The following is a 19923-nucleotide window of genomic DNA, read 5'->3' on the forward strand; positions in this document are numbered from 1 at the left end:
TTTAGAGTAGGCCCCATATCCTGAGGTTGTTCTATAACTGCACCATCGAGAGCATCCTAACGGGTGGAACCATCGTGTGGTACGGGAACTGCACTGTCCGCCAGCAGAGGGCACTACAGAGGGTAGTGAAAGCAGCCCAGCGTATAATTGGAGGTGAGCTTCCCTCCCTCCAGGGAATATACGAAAGCCGATGCGTGGCAAAGACAAAACGGATTGTTAAAGATGTGTACAGTATCATCCCAGCCACAGCCTGTTTGAACCATTTAAGCGGCCGCGGCCAAGCAACCGGTTCCTCAGCCTCGCCAGCCGCACACAGAGACTATGGAACACATTCTTTTCCGCCATCAGACTTATGAATAGACACTGAACACTACAAGGCCTGGGCTATATGGTCATATATCTAAGGCTTTCTGCATAGTTGCACTGAGATCATGCACTTTTCAGTAGTTTTAGTTTAGAGATGATAGTTTTAACTTGCACTTAGTTTTTTTACATAGATTATTTGACACTAGACTGTAGCTGTTGTATGTTTTTTTTAACTCACAATGAATTTCACGTGCCTTTTACTCTGTAACTGGTATTGCTGACAATAAAGTTGAACCTTGAACCTTTGACCCCTGCATGCAGCATACTGATTGGGGTCAGGAAGGGTGATTACAACCCTCAGGAACAACTGTGCTTGACTCCTGTCCTGATAGGGACATGCGCGTACACACACACACGCACACACACACACGCGCGCGCACACACACACACACGCACGCACGCGCACACACACACACACACACACACACACACACACACACACACACACACACACACACACACACACACACACACACACACACACACACACACACACACACACACACACACACACACACACACACACACACACACACACACACACACACACACACACACACACACACACACACACATCCTCCGTCATTGGTGCTGAGCCAAACTGTTAAAACAGACAAAGTAGAACAAAGCGGGGGATTGCAACTCACTTTAGGATGCTACAAAAAACTCTTTTTAGGAGTATCCTAAAGTGCTTTGTTCTACATAAGTCAATCTTCCCCACATGTATTCTCTTGCCGATTACACCCATACACCTTCTCCACCGGCATGGGACTGGTTCCTTTCCTTTCTGTCTGCCTAATTTAGATCCAGTTCAGAGTGTTTCAACTGAAAATAATTGGTTCCGAACCCTAAAAGTTGTCTTGAAACTGGAACTAAAAAATACTTGCCCTGAACAGGGAACCACAGTGGTGGGCATGTCAACATTCTACAGATCCCTGAACAGGGAACCACAGTGAGCATGTCAACATTCTACAGATCCCTGAACAGGGAACCACAGTGGGCATGTCAACATTCTACAGATCCCTGAACAGGGAACCACAGTGAGCATGTCAACATTCTACAGATCCCTGAACAGGGAACCACAGTGTGCATGTCAACATTCTACAGATCCCTGAACAGGGAACCACAGTGGGCATGTCAACATTCTACAGATCGAAGATGCAGATGCGATACAAACAATTCATCCAATGATCTAAATGTGTCTAAAACACAGCCTCATATCCACTTTAGATATTCTGTACCCATTCACAACAGATTGAAAGCCTACATATTGGTTCTATTTCCAATGTGCTTGCAAAGTTTATTTTGGGAAACTAACTGCAATTGACGATTTAATTCCCCACACAAAATAAATACAGGTCTATCTATCCTTAGGTTGAAGGCATCATTGATGCTTCATTACAATTTTTCTGCTTATAAACTATTGGAAGCGCTGGCTTCCAAGGATCCTAAATGGAACCGGTTCTGGAACCAAACTTGATTTTGGTGGGAAAAGGGCCCAAGTGAATGGTCCACTTGTCACTGCAAATCAATACAAAAACATTCAGAGTGATCACCAGTATATCCTGTGATGAAACATGTCTATCCTGAATAGGAGTGGGATGACACGTCTCCCATTCACAGGGCATTTACTGTCACTACAAAGATGATGAGTGTGAAAATGGTGACTCATATGCCTATGACCAATGTGTTAGACAGCGCTTTCCACCCCATCACCAAAACACCAGATGAGAGAATATATACTACTGTGTTCCCTTACTTCCCTACACTGAACAGAAACGGGTATGCCATTTTATGAGAATCTGGGATTCATACATAGAGGTGATTTGTCAGCCATCTGTTGATAGACTCAGTGTGTGTGTGTGTGTGTGTGTGTGTGTGTGTGTGTGTGTGTTTAACACAAGTGGACTCCTTTTTATATTTATACATGTACATAACATTCATGACCTATTATTTATTTATTTAAATATTATGCACCCACAATTGTATCATGCAGATTAGTCACATAATTGACTTTATGCGCTTATCTCTATCCTTTTTAACCCTAGAACACTAAACATGGGTGATTTTCACCCAGGCGATTATATTTTTGCAATGTTCATAATGTTGCTGATGAGGTGGGTGGGTCTTTCAGTACCTTCATGATGCTCAGTGACATCATAGAAGGTAGGTTTGTTTCCCTGCCCACATCCCTGATTTTTCCTACAGGCAGGTGTTCACTATGTTTAGTGATAGTGTGATAGAGGGAAAAAAAATCCAATACACCCACAATAGATTTTTTTTTCCCACTGGACCAATCTCACACTTAGGAATGGGTGGACCAAAGGAGAACTTCATTTCTCTTTTTTAAAGAAAAGTTAAAACATAATATGCACCATGATAGGCCCCCCCATGAAATCTATTTCATAGTTTTTTTTGTGAAAAGTCATGATGAAATATTAAAGAAGAGTACCTCAAGTTGCCATGTATTGGTGTACTGCAATATATTTTGATGATACATATTTTTTATGGAATATTTTATATTGGGTAAAATATACCCGTGTTTAGTGATGGTGTAACAAAACTTATGTTTAGTGTTCTAGGGTCAACTGCAATGATGAGCCGCCCTGCACAACCACGTTACACCCACCTTACTTGTAATGTGATTCTGAACATCAGCATTTTGAAAAGGTTCAGTGAAAGTCAAATATTCCTCAAGGCTAACCACTGTATATAGAAACCCTCATTCTATGCCCAAAGCATGTGGCTTGATGGATGAGAGATGGTCAAATTAATGAGATCTGATAAAGCTTTGCTTTTAAAATGGTAAAACAATAATGCTAGACACTCAAGCTCACAGCTTGTCTATGCATCAATTACCCTAGCTCTAAACGCACACACCATTTTAAACTTATATTTATACTGTAATCTTTAGAGACGTCGATATCTGAAGAAGCTGTACAATGAGTGAGCAGGTAGGCATTTTGTTTCATTTAGGATTCAAGCCATTTAATTGGATTGAGAGGAGAGGAGAGGAGAGGAGAGGAGAGGAGAGGAGAGGAGAGGAGAGGAGCAGCTCCTGAAAGCCGAGCTCCAGAAAATGAGGTGAGAGCCATTCCTGAGGCGATACTGAGAACTGAGGATGCTGTGACTGCAGGGCAGATGGAATTAAACACAACAAAAAGAAGAAGAGAGCAACAGGGAGAGACGGCAAGAGGGTATGTTAGGCACAAATAGCAGATCTACAAGCTCACAACATGTAACTTTGTGACGTGGTTCATGAAGTCAAGAAGCTGTGTAGTGGTCAAGAGCAGAAGAATGGGGTTGTACTGGGCAGCTTCCAGTGGTCAACATTATAAGTCTGTGGTTGTGCGTTGCAGTTTCCAGTGGCCATGTAGAAGTCTTGCTCCTAGGTGCGACTATAATGTATGTACAGTAACTATAACTTAATTGCAGTGTTGTTGCAAAATATAGTTTTGTTGCCATTCCAGATTCACAAATACATTCTACCAGTAGAGGGCAGTGTAGAGCACAGCTATGTGTTCAGTTGTGTGACGCTGCCTGTTATGTTGCAGTGCAATGTGTGATCATATTGTGTCTTGGCGTTTACAACAATAAAACAGCCTTTATTATTATTAATCTCTGCATAAGGATAAGATATTATGGATATTATGCTTACTGTACAACACATGCAAGAAGATTCCCTACCGTATAGCCATGGAGCACTTGTTTTGTTGGAAATAACAACTTTTAGCTTTTAACCATCACGTTCATTTTGTGCCACTAGGTGGCAGCAGAGTGTAGTTAAGCCTTGCCAGGGCTATTTCTCTATATTTGGTCATTTTCATTTCCTGTTTCCAAGCTTGCAGACCGCCATTGTAACGATCGGCTTATTAGCATTAGCCTGCGCTGTTTACCTTTTGCCAGAAACGTTAATATGTCGGAAGCGATGAGATCACATCTGAACCTCGGATGGATCATCACCACCATGGACAGTGCTCGTAGTTTCAGAGATAATGGCCATATAAGATCCTACTTTGAATGGAGCTCTATGGGGCTGTGTGCAAAAATCCTGGTGTTGGGGGTGACTGATGTGTTGCCTAGCAACCGGGCCAATGTTAAAAGGTGATTTTCGGCGAAACGGTTTCATATTTGGTGTAAAGCCTTAGGTACGAACATGTTCGTACTTAGCAGAGGGGGTACGAATATGTTCGTACTTAGCAATAAAATAGTTAAAAAATAGCAGATATACAGTACAAGCTCATAGCACATCACATAGATGATGATACATTTTTATCGTGAAAATTAGTGCAAATCTTTGAATAATGAATATATATATTTAATTTAAAGTGAAACCTTCTAACTCAAATCTTTGCTTCGTGAGGTCCCTGGAACAAATTATTTTGAGATGGTGGTGCATGGCAAAATACTGTAGCCTACTATAATTTTGGGAGTCCTTGACACGGTTTGAGAAGCACCGATGAACACGTTTTTCAGAAAACTGTGAGGATTTAGAAAAAGGCTTCAGGTCTTATTGGGTCATATCGCGACACATTGTGAGCTTGTAGATCTGCTATTTTCAAATGGCTGAAATGTGTGTGTGTGGATATATATGTGTACTGCTTACACTGCTTACACTGCTGACCTGGAGAGAGGAGAGCATCAAATGGGTCTATCTGCAGCAGCAGTCCTTTGACTCTCTCTCCTCTCAGTAGCCTGTAATTGGTTTGTGTTATCAGTGTCACTGCATATCTGCCTCTCTTCCTCTCACTCGCATGCACACACGCACGCCACGCACGCAACGCACGCCACGCACGCCACGCACACACACTCCACTGCTCTCTCTATCACTCTCTGTCTCCCTCAGTGTGAACACATACACACACACACACACCCTCTTTCCCATCTCTTTTCTCCCTTCCTCTTCGCTATCACACACACACACACGCACGCACGCACACGTACGTGCTCACGCACACACATTGTACCGTTTGTGCTGCAGCAGGAGTTGCAGGGAGTCCTGTCCGTCTCTGAGCAGCGCGTGGAGGTGTTCTATCTCTCTCTGATAGGAGGCTGCTCTCCCGCTGAAGTCCTCCTCCTGCTGCCTCAGACGCCGGTCCATCGCTCCCACGCTGGACGCTGCCTGCCGCCGGTACAGCTGCAAGGAGGAGGAAGGACACCAGTGGGAGTGGGGAGAGGGAGAGCGAGAGGGAGGAGGGAAAGCGGTGGGTGCAGACGAGAGAGAGAGAGAGAGAGACACAGCAATGATTCAACGGAAGCGATCATCCCACAGCTTCACACACACGCATCAACTTAAGAACTAACCAACTGTTATCGTCAGGGGGATGAGAGGAGGACTGACAGAAGGACAGACAGAAGGACAGACTAGACAGTGGAGGAGAGATGAACGGAGACATGCGACTGTTGGAACCCAGGGAGCTTACGGCTTAAATATGTATGTCTCCAGCGGTTAAAAGCGGGAAAAGACCGGCAAAAGGAGAGGAGAAGAGGACACGCACAAGAGACACGGCTGTTTGACGTGTGGCGTGTCCACCGCCGCTTGTCTCTGCGCATCCTGCCGGTATCATGAGAAGACAAAAGGCGGACAGACAGACAGACAGCGGGAGGATAAACAGAGGACAAACAGACACATTGTACTGTACAGTACATCCTATGTCCACCTCTTAAGACTCTCACGGTGCGAGAACAAGAGGAGGACGGAGACATTAGGCAGAGCAATCTTAAGCGTATACATTATCCACCTCTCAGCTCAGCTGTGACAGAGCAGAGACAGAGCAAGTACAGGATGTCCCTGACCTAGCTGTTGGACAGACCTGGACACACACACACACACACGTATACAGTATGCCGGTGTATGGATGGGTAGCTGCGCTGCGCTGAGAAGGAAGTGTTTACTTGAACGTCGCAACGGAGACGAGTGGAGGAGGAGACGCACACACTGACGCAAGGTTAGCATCCACATTGTGTACGCGCGCGCACGCGCACGCACGCGCACACGCACACACACACACACGCACACGCACACGCACACGCACACACAGTGCAGTGCAGTGCATACAGGTGGTAGGGATATATCTGTTTGAAAGGACTGAGATGTGCAGGAGAGAGAAGGGGGTGCGATTACAAGGATGTGTGTGTGTGCGCGCACGTGCGTGTGTGTGTGTGTGTGTGTGTGTGTGTGTGTTTGTGTGTGTGTGTGTGTGTGATGTGTGCGCGCATGCGTGTGTGCATAGCAATGTGTTAGGCAATGTATTGACAATCAGTTCAGTTGTCAGTAGCTTGTGTGCAATAGATTAATGTAATGAAAGACATTTTTCACAATTTGGTCTTGTAGCATCTTCCACGTAGCAGACGCAGACATATTGTGCAATAGTCTCAACTTATCTCTGAGCCTAATTGTGAAGCTTATGTCTCTGCAATATTTACCTTCTGAACAAAAAAAACGTGTTTGGAGAGCAGCCACAGACCCACGGTATGATCATAAGATAGATCCTCCAGAAAAATGTGTTCATGCAATCGCATAATCATCCAAATGGCGCAGATTATGCAGGGGTAAATTTTCAAAAAGGGCGCATAATCGCACAAACTTCCCACATATTTAACCGTAAAACCCTGCATATTTTGCAACTTCTTGCATATTTAGCATAATTCACAACTTTCTGCATATTTTGCAACTTTTAGCATATGTCACATTTCAAAATCTCCCGCATATTTTGCACATTTCTGCAACTTTCACAATTTCACACATTAAATCACAGAAACCCCACATATTTCATCACAAAATGAAAAAGGTTTTTAGCCTGCATTATTAAGGATTTTAAGATGCATAATCAAGGATTTTTGCTCGCATTTTTCTGGAGGGTCTCATAAGAAGAGTCTGTTTCAGTCAAGGAAGGTATAGAAAATACTCGGTTTCGACACTGTGTGTGTCTGGCTTTCAGGTATCGGGCCAGCTGGTTCCTTCCTTATGAATCACGAATATAGGTCCTAATCTTTTTGAACATCGTCAGCCATGTTTCAAATGGCATTGCAGGTCTCCTGGGCCATTGTAAGTACTGTAACCACACTAGTCAGCCTCCTCACCAATTTTGTTTTGTATTTACGTACCGGACATGGGATTATAAATCAACCAGACAACCACAGACACGATGCAACACTTACTACATCCTGTCCCGCTCTTTCTAAGCAGTATCTAAGCAGTCCCCTATTTCCACCTATTGGCCTAGGGCCAAAAAACGGTATATACCCTGGAGGTTATATGGCAGCTGACCAATCAGTGCAGTGAGATTGCCTATGTGGGCTGAACTGGCACAATGAGCAACATCTCTGCTTATGCAATACACCATGACAAACTGTACTGGCAAATGGAGTTGCTTTGGATTGTGTCGAAGAATTATTCTAAGTTGAGGAGATACTGGAGTTTATCTGGGCACACCAGTAGCGTTTCCAGGAATTACATTTTGGGCAGGCAAGATGTGTCGTCGTTGTCCCTGCGAAGGCCTGGTTAGCACACTGCTCCGGGCAGCGCACCCCTCGCGCCTCTGCCTCCCAGTTATTCTGCCACTTTTTCCATACGGTTGTTTGTCACGTTTTTGTTTGACTTTATACCTGATGTAAAGAAGCCTTAGTGCTTTTCTGGTTTCATCCTCGTAGCAGTTTTTGTATTGACCTATTTACAAATGTCAATCAAGCTTGTTTGTTAAATGTAGGCTATATAATTGTACATATGCAGTAGACTATATTAATGTCTGTAGTAATTAATGCCTGTAGTTAAATGTACATTGCCTACTTTATCCGTGGGATTCAATAATTTAAGCCTAATAACAATATCATTTGAAAATGTATAGATGTCTCTTCAACAAATGGGAGCCAGCGGCAGGCTTTTTCCAATTGCGGTTTTCATAATTCAGTGTTTTAGGCAAAGCGATGCAGGCCTAATTATTATATTATGTTCATTCCATACCAAAACTGTCGCGTGCGCGCGAGTGTGTGTGTGATTCTGATCTGTCATCTCTGCGTGTGTTGACACTATACACACACACAGAAGAACTGGGATGTGGAGGCGCGGGGGGTGCGCTGCCCGGAGCAGTGTGTTAACCAGGTCTTTGCCGTTGTCACCCCCCCCCCGCAAAATCAGAAGCACTAAAGGTTTTCAAAGAGATATACCTGCCAGACGAGAAGCCTACAGAGGCTGAAAGGCATGCATTTGCATTCCAATGGGTGATTGAGGGTCACGCTCTACGCACAGCGGCCAGTCCGCTGCCCACTAATAGTTCTCAGGTCTGGTGTTTGTCCTCTCTTTTTTCTCAGTGTATGGATAATTAGACAGGCAGAAATGGATTTGGACAGGCCTGTCCTCGCCTTATTGTAGATACGCCACTGGGGCACACAGCGAAAAAACCCAAAAGATAGGGAGAAAACAGCTATATTCAATTAATTTCACAGAATGGTTAAGTAATGGCAAGGCCCTACACTATCGTAAAATTCCAGAACTACCTTTTCATTTGAAGTGATCCACAGATTTCCTCAAGCCACAGATTTTGACAGAATGCCAACCCAGCTTGGCAGAACCAGGGTCCAGCAAAGAGAAGGCATGGAGGTACAGAGAACTGGTGATTCAGGTTATTAAGATTTTGTGTCCCTATTGTGGGGCAAACATTACATTCCGCCAAAATAGCAGAAATGTTATAGCAAAATGCAATGCGTTGCAAATGCTTGTAGATTGGCTATTTTCAGAGATTTGGTGTTGAGTGAAAAATGGATGGGGAAGTATTGGTCCCTGTTAAAAATAAAATACATGGATTCATGATCTAACTTGTTCTGTAACCACCGTGGTACACAACTACCCTCGATTGGATACACAAACGACGAATACAGCCTTTACATACAGACTTTATATAACATGTTTGATAAGCGATGTAGGAAAAGATAATCACACGTAGCCTAATAGCATAACTGGAATGCTGCTCCAAAGTGGTATCTGGCTGTATCACCTGCCACTACATATTGCCAGGTGACGTGCTGCCATGTGGCACAACTATGAAGTGGCATGTGGCAGTGGGAGTTATACCAGGTGGCAACCTAGCCTGGTTTTAGCCGTTTTGGAAGTCCCCTGTTCACTAACCCACCATACTTCCCTGGCCTGGCTCTGCCCCAGGGTCCCTGGCTCTGCCCCAGGCTCTGCCCCAGGTCCCTGGCTCTGCCCCAGGTCCCTGGCTTGGCTCTGCCCCAGGTCCCTGGCTGGCAGTGGTGGAAAAAGTACTCTCATTTTGTACTTCAGTAAAAGTATCAATACTGCAGTGTAGAAATACTCTACAGTACAGTAAAAGTCTGGAATTAAAAATGTACAATACAAAAGTATTGGTACCAAAAGTAGAAAGCACTCAGTCATTATGTTTAACCGAATCCATGCCACCATTGACCATGGTAGCAGCCAACAGAATGCACGAAAAAGGCTGCGAAGAAGACCTGTGAACAAGCCACGTGAACCAGAAGTAGTAATCGGCCATTTTTGTGCCACATGTATCACCTAATCTAGCGATAGAAACGCTAATATACTAACCGGGAGATCGACATCATTTTTGAGTGGTGCAAACCACTCCAATAACCAGCTTTGTCTGTACCCGTGTACCTGTACCCGTACCCGTGTACCTGTACGTGGGGCCATGTACAGGTGAGCATGGTTGCTATGGTTAGTGTGTGACGTCACTGCACCACTCAGTTCATTTTTTATTAAGCTTCTAACATCGGCCCTCACCTCAATCTGAGCCTTTAAAGCTGCTAAAGCTCACACGCGTGTGCACAGAGTTTTTGGATTTCGATGACGTCACACCATGGAAGCAAGCGTTTCCTAGCGACGGAAGCTAAAATACGGTCAAAATAATAGTATTAATTCTGGATCTTTATAATTTCTCGTGTTCTCATGTTTGGCAAAGGAGGGTTTAATACCTATCCTCGATTTCCTGAGTTCGGCATAGATTGTGTTAAAATATTTTGAAAATGGCAGATCTACAAGCTCGCAAGGTGTCACATTGCGATGCATTGTGTTTTGCACGATGCAAACTGTCAAATAAATGGAGTGGAGTAAAAAATGTGGATCTGAGATGTAGTGGAGTAAAAGTAAAAGTATTGGAAATTGAAAATATTCAAGTAAACTACAAATACCTCTAAATTGTACTTAAAAACCACTTCACCACTTTTCAACCTACCTTCATATAATTGGTCCTCACTAATGTTCATGATAAAATACGAAAACATTTTAATACTTGGTCTGTGTCTCACAGCAGTGCTGTGGACAGTTCAGAAACCCGTCCACCAGTGACATAAGCGATGGGGAATCCAAGCTAATAGAAACTGCAGGCATTATATTCCTGAAAAGTTGCAATGCGATAATGGAAGCCATCATTCTCACGATAATAAAAATCTAAGTATTATTTCAAAAGATCTTGTTTAAAAATCACACTGTGTGAAGTGAGTGGTGCAACTCCGTCCGAAACGGTCGAGAAATGACAGAGTTACCGTGTGTCCCCAGAACATCCAGACCCCCAGGAATGTGCCCAAATGACAGTTACCGTGTGGGGGTCTCCAGGGGGTCCCTCTATTGTACTGTACTGTGATTGTACTGTACTGTACTGTCACACCCAGTGGTGTAAAGTAATGAAGTATAATTACTTTGTTACTGTACTTAAGTACACGTTTTGAGAATTTGTACTTTTATTGAGTATTTTTCTTTTTCTGTACTTTTACTTCGTTACATTTACAAGTAAAACATCGTACTTTTAATCCGCTACATTAAAATTGGACACCTTTCGTTACTCACTACAGATATTTCCGTGCAAAATATGCGAAATATGCGGGGCTCGCTTGATTTCACTGTTACATAAATGTTGTAACATTCATTAAAGGAGGCTCGAAGATCAAATAATTTGTTGGGTTAAATTGATACCCTAATTAATAATGCTAATTAGAAAGGACTGTATATAATAACTTCGATAGCTCAGCCAGAAAACCCAAATGTAGCGCTGTCTTTACCTTAAAAATGAGTGAATTGCCCTTTAAATCCTGAATGTACCAAGACAGCTATACTGGAACCATAAAAAATAGAAAAGACCTTACAGAGTAATTTGAAGGCAGACGCAAATAAACTTCTGAGAAGGAGGGTTTAAGGTTTAACATTATATCTTAGTAGATAATGGATTAAATTTACAGAGAAATATGTTGGAATTCAGATTACAATTACAAAATAATTTTTAGTAAATAGTCCAAAAGTCTGAGTGCCGAATTATCCTTCTCCACAGCATTGTCCCTGTCTTAATACTAGGGATGACGTCAGTTTGTTGATATTAGTTCATTGGCTGTCAGAGGAGCACGTCCCACGGTGGCGCTGGTTGGCGAGCGCGCATTGGTCCAACATTGATGGTGGTGAAGGCGTTGTGACGTAGCTGTCACAAGATAGGAAGTGTCTTTGATTCCTCTGCAGTTGGGTACGTTGTCCTGGCAACCTGACTCTCTCACCCTGTACCTACTCTCACTGAGTTACTGCTCAACTCTCAACAAGGTCACAGGCCTGATAAGGATGGCAGCTGTGTACAGAATTAAAAACAGCGCCTACAGGCCTGGGCCGTGGCTCAGCGGTCCAGGCACCTTGGCTGGTAATCCAGTCTGGCAGTGTGCCGCGGGTTCGACTCCCGATCCCGACGGCCTTTACTGCATGTCACCCCCCCATCTCTCTCCCCATTTCCTGTCAGCCTACTGTCTGTCCCTCCATAAAATAATAAAATAAAATAAAGGCGAAAGCCAAAAAAAACTAAAAAGAAACAGCACTTACAGGCCTGGGCCGTGGCTCAGCGGTCCAGGCACCTTGGCTGGTAATCCAGTCTGGCAGTGTGCCGCGGGTTCGACTCCCGATCCCGACGGCCTTTACTGCATGTCACCCCCCCATCTCTCTCCCCATTTCCTGACAGCCTACTGTCTGTCCCTCCATAAAAAAATAAAATAAAATAAAGGCGAAAGCCACAAAAAAAAAAAGTCAGTGGCAGAAATGTATCTAATAACTGATAAACTAGGCAACTAGACATTTATGGATGAGATGAAAACATATTGTGAACAAAGAGTAGGCTAGGGGTAAAATGATGATAAGGAAGAGTAAGATCACAAATTATGAACCTAAGATGTAACACGGGCTGGGCCAAAGTTCAGGAGGATATGGGACTATCTGTGCTGACAAACAGAATATGGTGAAGTGACCAACTGGACATTAGTTGTAAACAAGATAACAATTTATCCATCATTCACAATTCCCGCATTTTCCGCATAAAGTTTATAAAGTCATCGCCTCACTCATTCGTTCACATTCACACAGAGAAGCATGGTGGTGCGGTGCGGTGAAAAAGCTGGACAGAAAAGCGCCCGTCTCTCTCTCTCTCTATCTCTGATGCGGTGAATAAACTGCGAGCCGTGCTGTGTGTGTGTGTGTGTGTGTGTGTGTGTGCGTGCGTGCGTGCGTGCGTGCGTGCGTGCGTGCGTGCGGCTGTGCAACAGTGACACTTGGTGGTGAAAACCAACCAAATGCTATTTTCATGCTCGGACGAACGGACACAGCCAGGGACCCAGGGACACACAAAGCTGTCTATAGGAGTGGTTGCACCGCTCATAATCTGCCTAACGATGATGTCACTGGTGGACAGGGTTCTGAACTGCCCACAGCCCTCCTATGAGACACAAACTGAGTAGAAAACAAATGTGGTATTTTATCATGAACATTAGTTATAGGACCAATTATATGAAGATAAGTTGAAAAGTGGTGAAGTGGTCCTTTAAGTACAGTACCTAAGTAAATGGCTACTATTTCCATTTTCCTCCCAGCTAGATATTGTATTATACACTTGTGGAACACCCTGATCGAGTGCAGCTAATAAGCGGTCTTAACATGCCATGCCAACATCATTTTCTGGCAGGCATTTCTCATATCCCCTTTCATTGTGTCTCTAATAGCAAACAAGTTGACATTATTCCTTTTAGGCTTTTTAAATTATTAATGACCCAACATTGCCTTGATTAGCTAGCTAGAGGATCATCAATACAGCTGACATTTTATTTGTTTGTGAGCTGATATAAATGGCACATCAATGTGTTAGCCAACTTAGCCAACACAAGTTGACCTGTCTTACTGATCATACTTATTGATCATTGTTAGTGGAAAATGTGTGATTAAGGCAAATATTGAACAGTTATTTAAGAATCAATGTGGTATTTTAATATGATTCCGCGTGTGATTAGCACTCAACACTGTCTGCCATTAATTGACACAATGTCACATTTTTTATAGTGACACTGAAATAATCTCTATCATTGTATTTCTTAATTATACATTTCTATTTATTATTTTATTTTGTATAATATTTGTAATTCTATTCATCATGTTTTTTCTTCTTCTTAAGAGTAGCCAATTGTTTTTTTGCCCATTCTCCCCAATTTAGTCATTATGCCAATTAATTCCGCCAATAAACCTGTTCAGATTCTAAATGGAATCTTCAGTAGCAGTTTTCCTGTGATGAGGACAGTGCTTCCATGCTCTCTATACATCTCCTTAACACCCCCCAGAGGGAGACAGGGGACGGCTGGTGTGTCACACCAACTGAGGCGGTGACATTTTGCCATCACAAAGCGACATGCCGAGCTGTGCTAAACCATGCTGCGCTATGCCCTTCTGACGGCAGGTTCTGAATGCTATCGGGCCTTCTCGGTAGACCTCGCTCCAACTATCTCTTTACGTCAGCGGTCGACAGTGTACTGCCTCTCTACGGGCAGAGAAGAGCGTCAATGAGCAGATGACAGAGGATGATGTCACTGCTGTGCTATATCACTATATCCATTGAGAGCCGTTGAGATAGAAAGAATTGCGTCAACAGCGGGATCAGAAACACTACACTCTACAGCCTGAGGATTCAATGTTTGGAACTACCGTATAATGATGAGTCTGACTACTGGTTGCTCGATGGCAAGCGTTACTTCTGCATTCTTATTACAATCTCTGAGCACACAGAAATACATTCCAAATCAATTGTGGCTTAGTTTTGGCAATACATGATTGAACATTTTATATTAAAGGAATATTCTTTCTTTACATGATCCTTCATTGCTCTAAAATAATAATAATTGGCCCCTTGGAGTGAACGGAGATGACGCAACTCTTTTCATCTCCATGGCTCTGACTGTGTCCATTACTTTTTATACGCTGCTACTCTAATATAATTTAGTACGGTTCTGGGTTCTGGCGTCACCAGCACACGTGCATGTGTGTTAAGCCCATTATAATATAGGGTTTATATTAATACATTCTGTAGGAGATGCTGCTGAAGTTTAGTTCCTCCCTGGTCTCATCTACCACATTACAATATCCTTCTGATCACCAGTGGTGGAAAAGGTAATCACATTTTGATGACCTCAGGTAGGAGGTCAGAAGGGGTTTAGGATGGTAGTGACTGGGGATATGAGTTCCTAGTGATTATGGAAGGATAACAGCCCATAAGCACGGGCACCTTAATGCACAGGCTTACTGGGGTTTAAGCCCCAGACCTAAGGATCAGGGGCTGCATGAGACATGAGCTTGGGTTTTGTTAAACAGCTTTGTATTTTGTTATATGGTGTAGTCTGTTTCCCCGTCAGTTAGGGCAAGTCAACACGTTATCTGCTTCTTCAGAGGTAAGGGAATTCCTCACAGATCAACACCCACCTGTGCCTGGCTGCGACACAGTCTTCTGTTTTATGTTTTTGCCTGGTCCTGCCTCTTCTCGTCACTGATTCCATTTCTATCCGCTGATTAAGCATGCCTGATCCATAATTCAAAATATAGAAAAGCCACTTTGTGACAAACAATTCCAATTGGTTGTCATTTGACCTGAACAGTCCATCTTTGTGCCTCTCTGTTGTAACATTATAAATCATGTCATGTGATAGTTAGCTCTGAAGTTAATATGTGAATCAATGTTAACAAGTTTGAGACAGTTGTTTAGCAGCTTTGGCATCAGTAGGGACCATTGGTTCTGTTCCTTTCATTCAGCCATTATCTCGGCATAAATGTAGATATTTCTGCGCTAAATAGCTGAACACTGGGTCTAATGGTGGCTGCCAGAGTGTGTTTTATTTTGACCAGTAAGGTTAGTGCAGATAGGTAAGCTTCTGTTTATTTTATTTCGGCTGATGTCGGCTGTAGTGAGCTAGTGAGGATCAGCTGGGTTAGGAAGAAAGTTTGGTTTGGTTTGGTTTTGCCAACTGCAGCCCTTCCCTTTTTTCTTCTTCACCTCAGTGGTTTTGATCAGAGAGCTTCTTATTTTCTACTTGGAAAACTTTTAGGATTGATTTTATCATAAATCATTTAAATAGTAATAAAAAGCAGAATTCTGGACTTTTCTTACATTCATCTGATGTTATTATATTGCAACGAGTGGAAACAAGTGCCAGCCTATGCCCAGCTAGTGTTACCTGTGACCTATTGTGTGTGCGTGTGTTTACTGGACGTACAGTAGTGTGTTGTGTTCCCATTGGTTCACAGGTTCTGTGTTATGTCTGTTCCACGTGCTGTTTGAGTAGTTCTGTTCCGGTTTCCATAGAGTATAGATATCTGAGTGAATCCTCCGTCTCTGCCCGGGAACCACGGACCAACCAAAGACTGTATATTGCAGTGTATATGCGTGTGTGAGAGACAGTGAGTTATAAGAGAGTATACCTGTAGGCTACTGCTGTGTTTTTATTGTGCCAACCTGTTGGAACTGTACTGTATTCTGCCTTTCTGCCAGTAAACATCCTGCACTGGAGATTCCTTGTTGTGGCATTATTTACCATGACAGAAGTTTCAGGCTGAAACGTTTTTTTTCCCCCGGAACCAATCAGAGCATCACAACCCTTCAGGCTATGGAGTCGTGGAGTCTGTTTACAAGTGAGAGACAGACATCCAGCAAAGCATGTTTGCTACTAGGTGGCTTATTTCTAACCCAAAATGTTTTCAGATACATATTTTAGCATGCTGATTAAGATTAAATTGAGTAATACACTGTCTGGATGTCATCTTCAATGAGATTAACACAATGTATGCCAAACCCGGGATGTGTCAGGTTTATTGCTTAAACACTCCTTTGCCAAACCCGAGAAATCTCAGGTTTCTATTAATCCAGAATGTGGGCACTAGGCACTGCCATGGTGTGACGTCATCGAAAATCCAAAAACTGTGCACACGCACACGCGATTTAGGCCTCAGATTGAGGTAAATGGGGAGCAATTAGGAGTTCAGTGTCTTTCTCAAGGACACTTCGACACCTCCAACAAGGGCGAAATCCAAAAGAGCCGGACGGACGGCCTAACTCTGCCGGCCTAACTCTGGGGGAGCCCAGGATAGAACTGGGAACCTTATGGTTTTCCCATCCGGCCGCTCTACCGGCTACTCTACCCCTGAGCTACTGCCGCCCGACACTCTGGACCATGCTCCACATGTCAGACCCTTCTCCCTCCTGGCCCCCAAACAGTGGAATAAACTCCCCATTGCAGACAGACAGGACTGCAGACTCTTGATTACTTGTTCTCTTGTTTTGTTTTTTTCACAACCAAAAGATGTTAAGAACATGATTCAGATGTAGACATGTTTAGACAGATGTGGTCATTGTCTACCATGGTATCCAAGCTTCATCAAGCTTCAGGTACAATGCTTCAAGCTGTACCTGAATGTTCTCTTAGTATTATGTAACTATTTACCTTGTTTATTCATACGAAGGAGCATCTGTGAAATGCCTAAATTGGAGATGAGAGGCACAGGAAAGGCCAGGAATGATAATGACACAGCCTGAGGGCCAAAGTTCTCTCCTCCGACACACACACACACACACACACACACACACACACACACACACACACACACACACACACACACACACACACACACACACACACACACACACACACACACACACACACACACACACACACACACACACACACACACACACACACACACACACACAGGGGAGATCATATGAGTGAAGACAGGTATTACGGAAAGGAACATTCAGCACCTATTTGGCATTTTAAAAGAAGCAGCTCTCGGGTAGCTCAAACCTCAGGGAAACATCATTATTCAATCCAATTACTTTCTGTGCTGCTCTAAGGTTGGCTGTGTTCAAACTCAAAAGATCATACAAAATCATTGTGAAATACACACCTACCTACCTACACGTTAAATAACAAATGCAGATTGCATTTGTTGCAGATGTTACATTTTAAAAGGAAGCCAGAGAATGTGGGGTATTCCCCTCCTCATTTGCATAATGACTCCAAATTCATGCACACTACAGTATGTCTGACGATGCCAAAGAGAAAGTACAATAAGTGGGGGAGGAATAATATTGAAAGAGTAGTGGGCCAAAATGGATGTGAATGACTATGATTTTTGTGTAAAGCATCTAAACAGGAGTTCTTCTAATTTACACCACTAGAGCAGTGCCCGTTGGGCACTGGCCGAGTTATTATGTCTTGCCCCTTTTATGCCCATATGGAGTTCTTTGTCAGGCATGCCCAAATATGGAGTCTATGCAGATGTCAGAACTTCATTGTGATGTCAGAACAATCATTGCGATGTCAGAACAGCCCAGCTCCATATATGGAGATATGTATAGGGGTGATCAGGTCTAGAGCCCGGGCAGAGGCTTTTGTGCTGGTTCTGGTCAACCGGCTATCCAAGAGACTCGACACCGGGCACTGCACTCCCTGTGGGGGTGTGGAACGTGTGTGTCCTTGAAGAAGGTGGGTCACCTGTCGATGATAATCTTAAACTATTTCTTCCAGGAAATGAAAATGAGGGTTGAAATTGTCGTGGCACAAAATGCTAAACTGCTGTTACGTACATTTTCATTGCACTTCTGAAATCCCGATTTAAGGGCCGTCTACAGTACACCAACTAAACTAGAACAAAAATGATGTAAGCATCCACATTGAAGAACAATAATGTTCTGTAACGTAAACAGTGGCACCAAGCACCCGCTGCACAGTTCAGCTGTGCGTGTGCACACACAGAGGCAGCGAGAGAGAGAGAGACAGAGAGAGATTTCCACCTCCGTTGTACTAATGAAAGACATGCAATAGGCTACATGTATAATCTGACACTGATTATTAATTATAATAAGTATGCCAGATATAGTAGGTGTACTGAATCTACCTGAGATAATGCCAGCAAGCCTATGTATGAGTTGCGTTAGCTATTCATGACTGTCTCCACAATTCTGTTCATAATAATGACAAAACCATCGCGCTTGCACGTCTTTCTCGTGGATTTTGATTGACTGTCGCCACCATGGTAGTTATAGTATAGTCGTTATAGTTGTGGTGTGGACTCTGCCATCCACTTGAGTTAAACGATTTTTAAAACATCTATAAGTTATTATTGTAGTTATCGTGCTCGGTGTGGATAGCTCTTTACACCATTAATCCTCTCTTTGCATTCTCTCCTCTCTTCCTCTGCCTTCCTTCCCTCTAAAACAGTGGTTTTCATCCCTTTTCATATCAAGGTCCATTATTTATTCTGAATTTGAGACACGGACCACCATTTGATGAGACTTAGCCTCTCAGAACCAATATTTTGAATATTGTGTTGTTGCATACATTTTTTCCACAATTCCATGCAATTCTATTCATGTAGTACCATTAGGAGAGATAACAGGCAAACTATCGAAATAACAATTATTCTACATTGTCTAAATGTGTAGACTTCTTGTAGACTAAGTAATGCAGATGTCCAAAAATAATTTATCTCTTGAGAGCGCAACATTAAAACTCTCAAGAGTTAAAGAGCTATAAGGGTCCATTAACTGGTGTTAGAGTTGGTGGTCCCCAGCTAAAAATAATTTAGCTGGGGACCACCTGGAACCCGCTCACCAGACCACTGCATGGTTGAAAACCACTGTTCTAAAATAATACTCAATGTCAAGTGCCACTTCTCTCTCCTCTCTGTTGCTCTATACCTCCCTCCCTCTATCCTTCTCCCATCCTCTCACTTCTTTATTCCTCCCTCTCTCCATCCATCTGCCTCTCCCCAGCAGAGCTGCATGGCTGCTGTTCAAATCAACAGTTAACCTTTCAGGCACAAGCTGATGTGTGGCAGAACATATTTACTTCAGGGAACTGTCTCTGACATTTATTCAAGACACACAGAAAGCCGAAAATAGACGGTCAGGCGTACGCACAAACCTTCAGGCTGACTGCCAAATATTCATGGCAACCATCACTGAACTGGGCAATTGAATTGTATCAATGATATTGTAACTTAAATTTATGATATGAGCTAATCTTTCCCACCCACACATGCGGTTCTTTCACTGTCAGATCTCTTAACCACATTAAAGATTGCGTCTCTTTTGGGCATATCATTATCCCAAAAAGTTCTCAGCAATATCCAAACATTACCAATGATTTTCAAACATTTTCTAAAATGACACTTCCAAAAATGTCGACATTTTCGAAATAAGCTCACAATGCGTCGCAATGCGTTGCGAACTTGTATATCGCATATGTTTT

At 43.1% G+C, this 19923-nt stretch overlaps 1 protein-coding gene across 1 annotated transcript in view; it reads right to left on the reverse strand.

Annotated features, from left to right (window-relative positions):
- The window catches only part of cep89 (centrosomal protein 89), a 109739-nt gene that overhangs the window by 14747 nt on the left and 75069 nt on the right, over positions 1 to 19923 (reverse strand). The window contains exon 19 of the mRNA XM_079497739.1: positions 5334 to 5503. Within this exon, the coding sequence (XP_079353865.1) occupies positions 5334 to 5503 (170 nt within the window). The remainder of the gene's footprint in view (positions 1 to 5333; positions 5504 to 19923) is intronic.

Source organism: Electrona antarctica (genome assembly GCF_951216825.1).
Source record: "Electrona antarctica genome assembly, chromosome: 3".
Classification (NCBI taxonomy): Eukaryota; Metazoa; Chordata; class Actinopteri; order Myctophiformes; family Myctophidae; genus Electrona; species Electrona antarctica.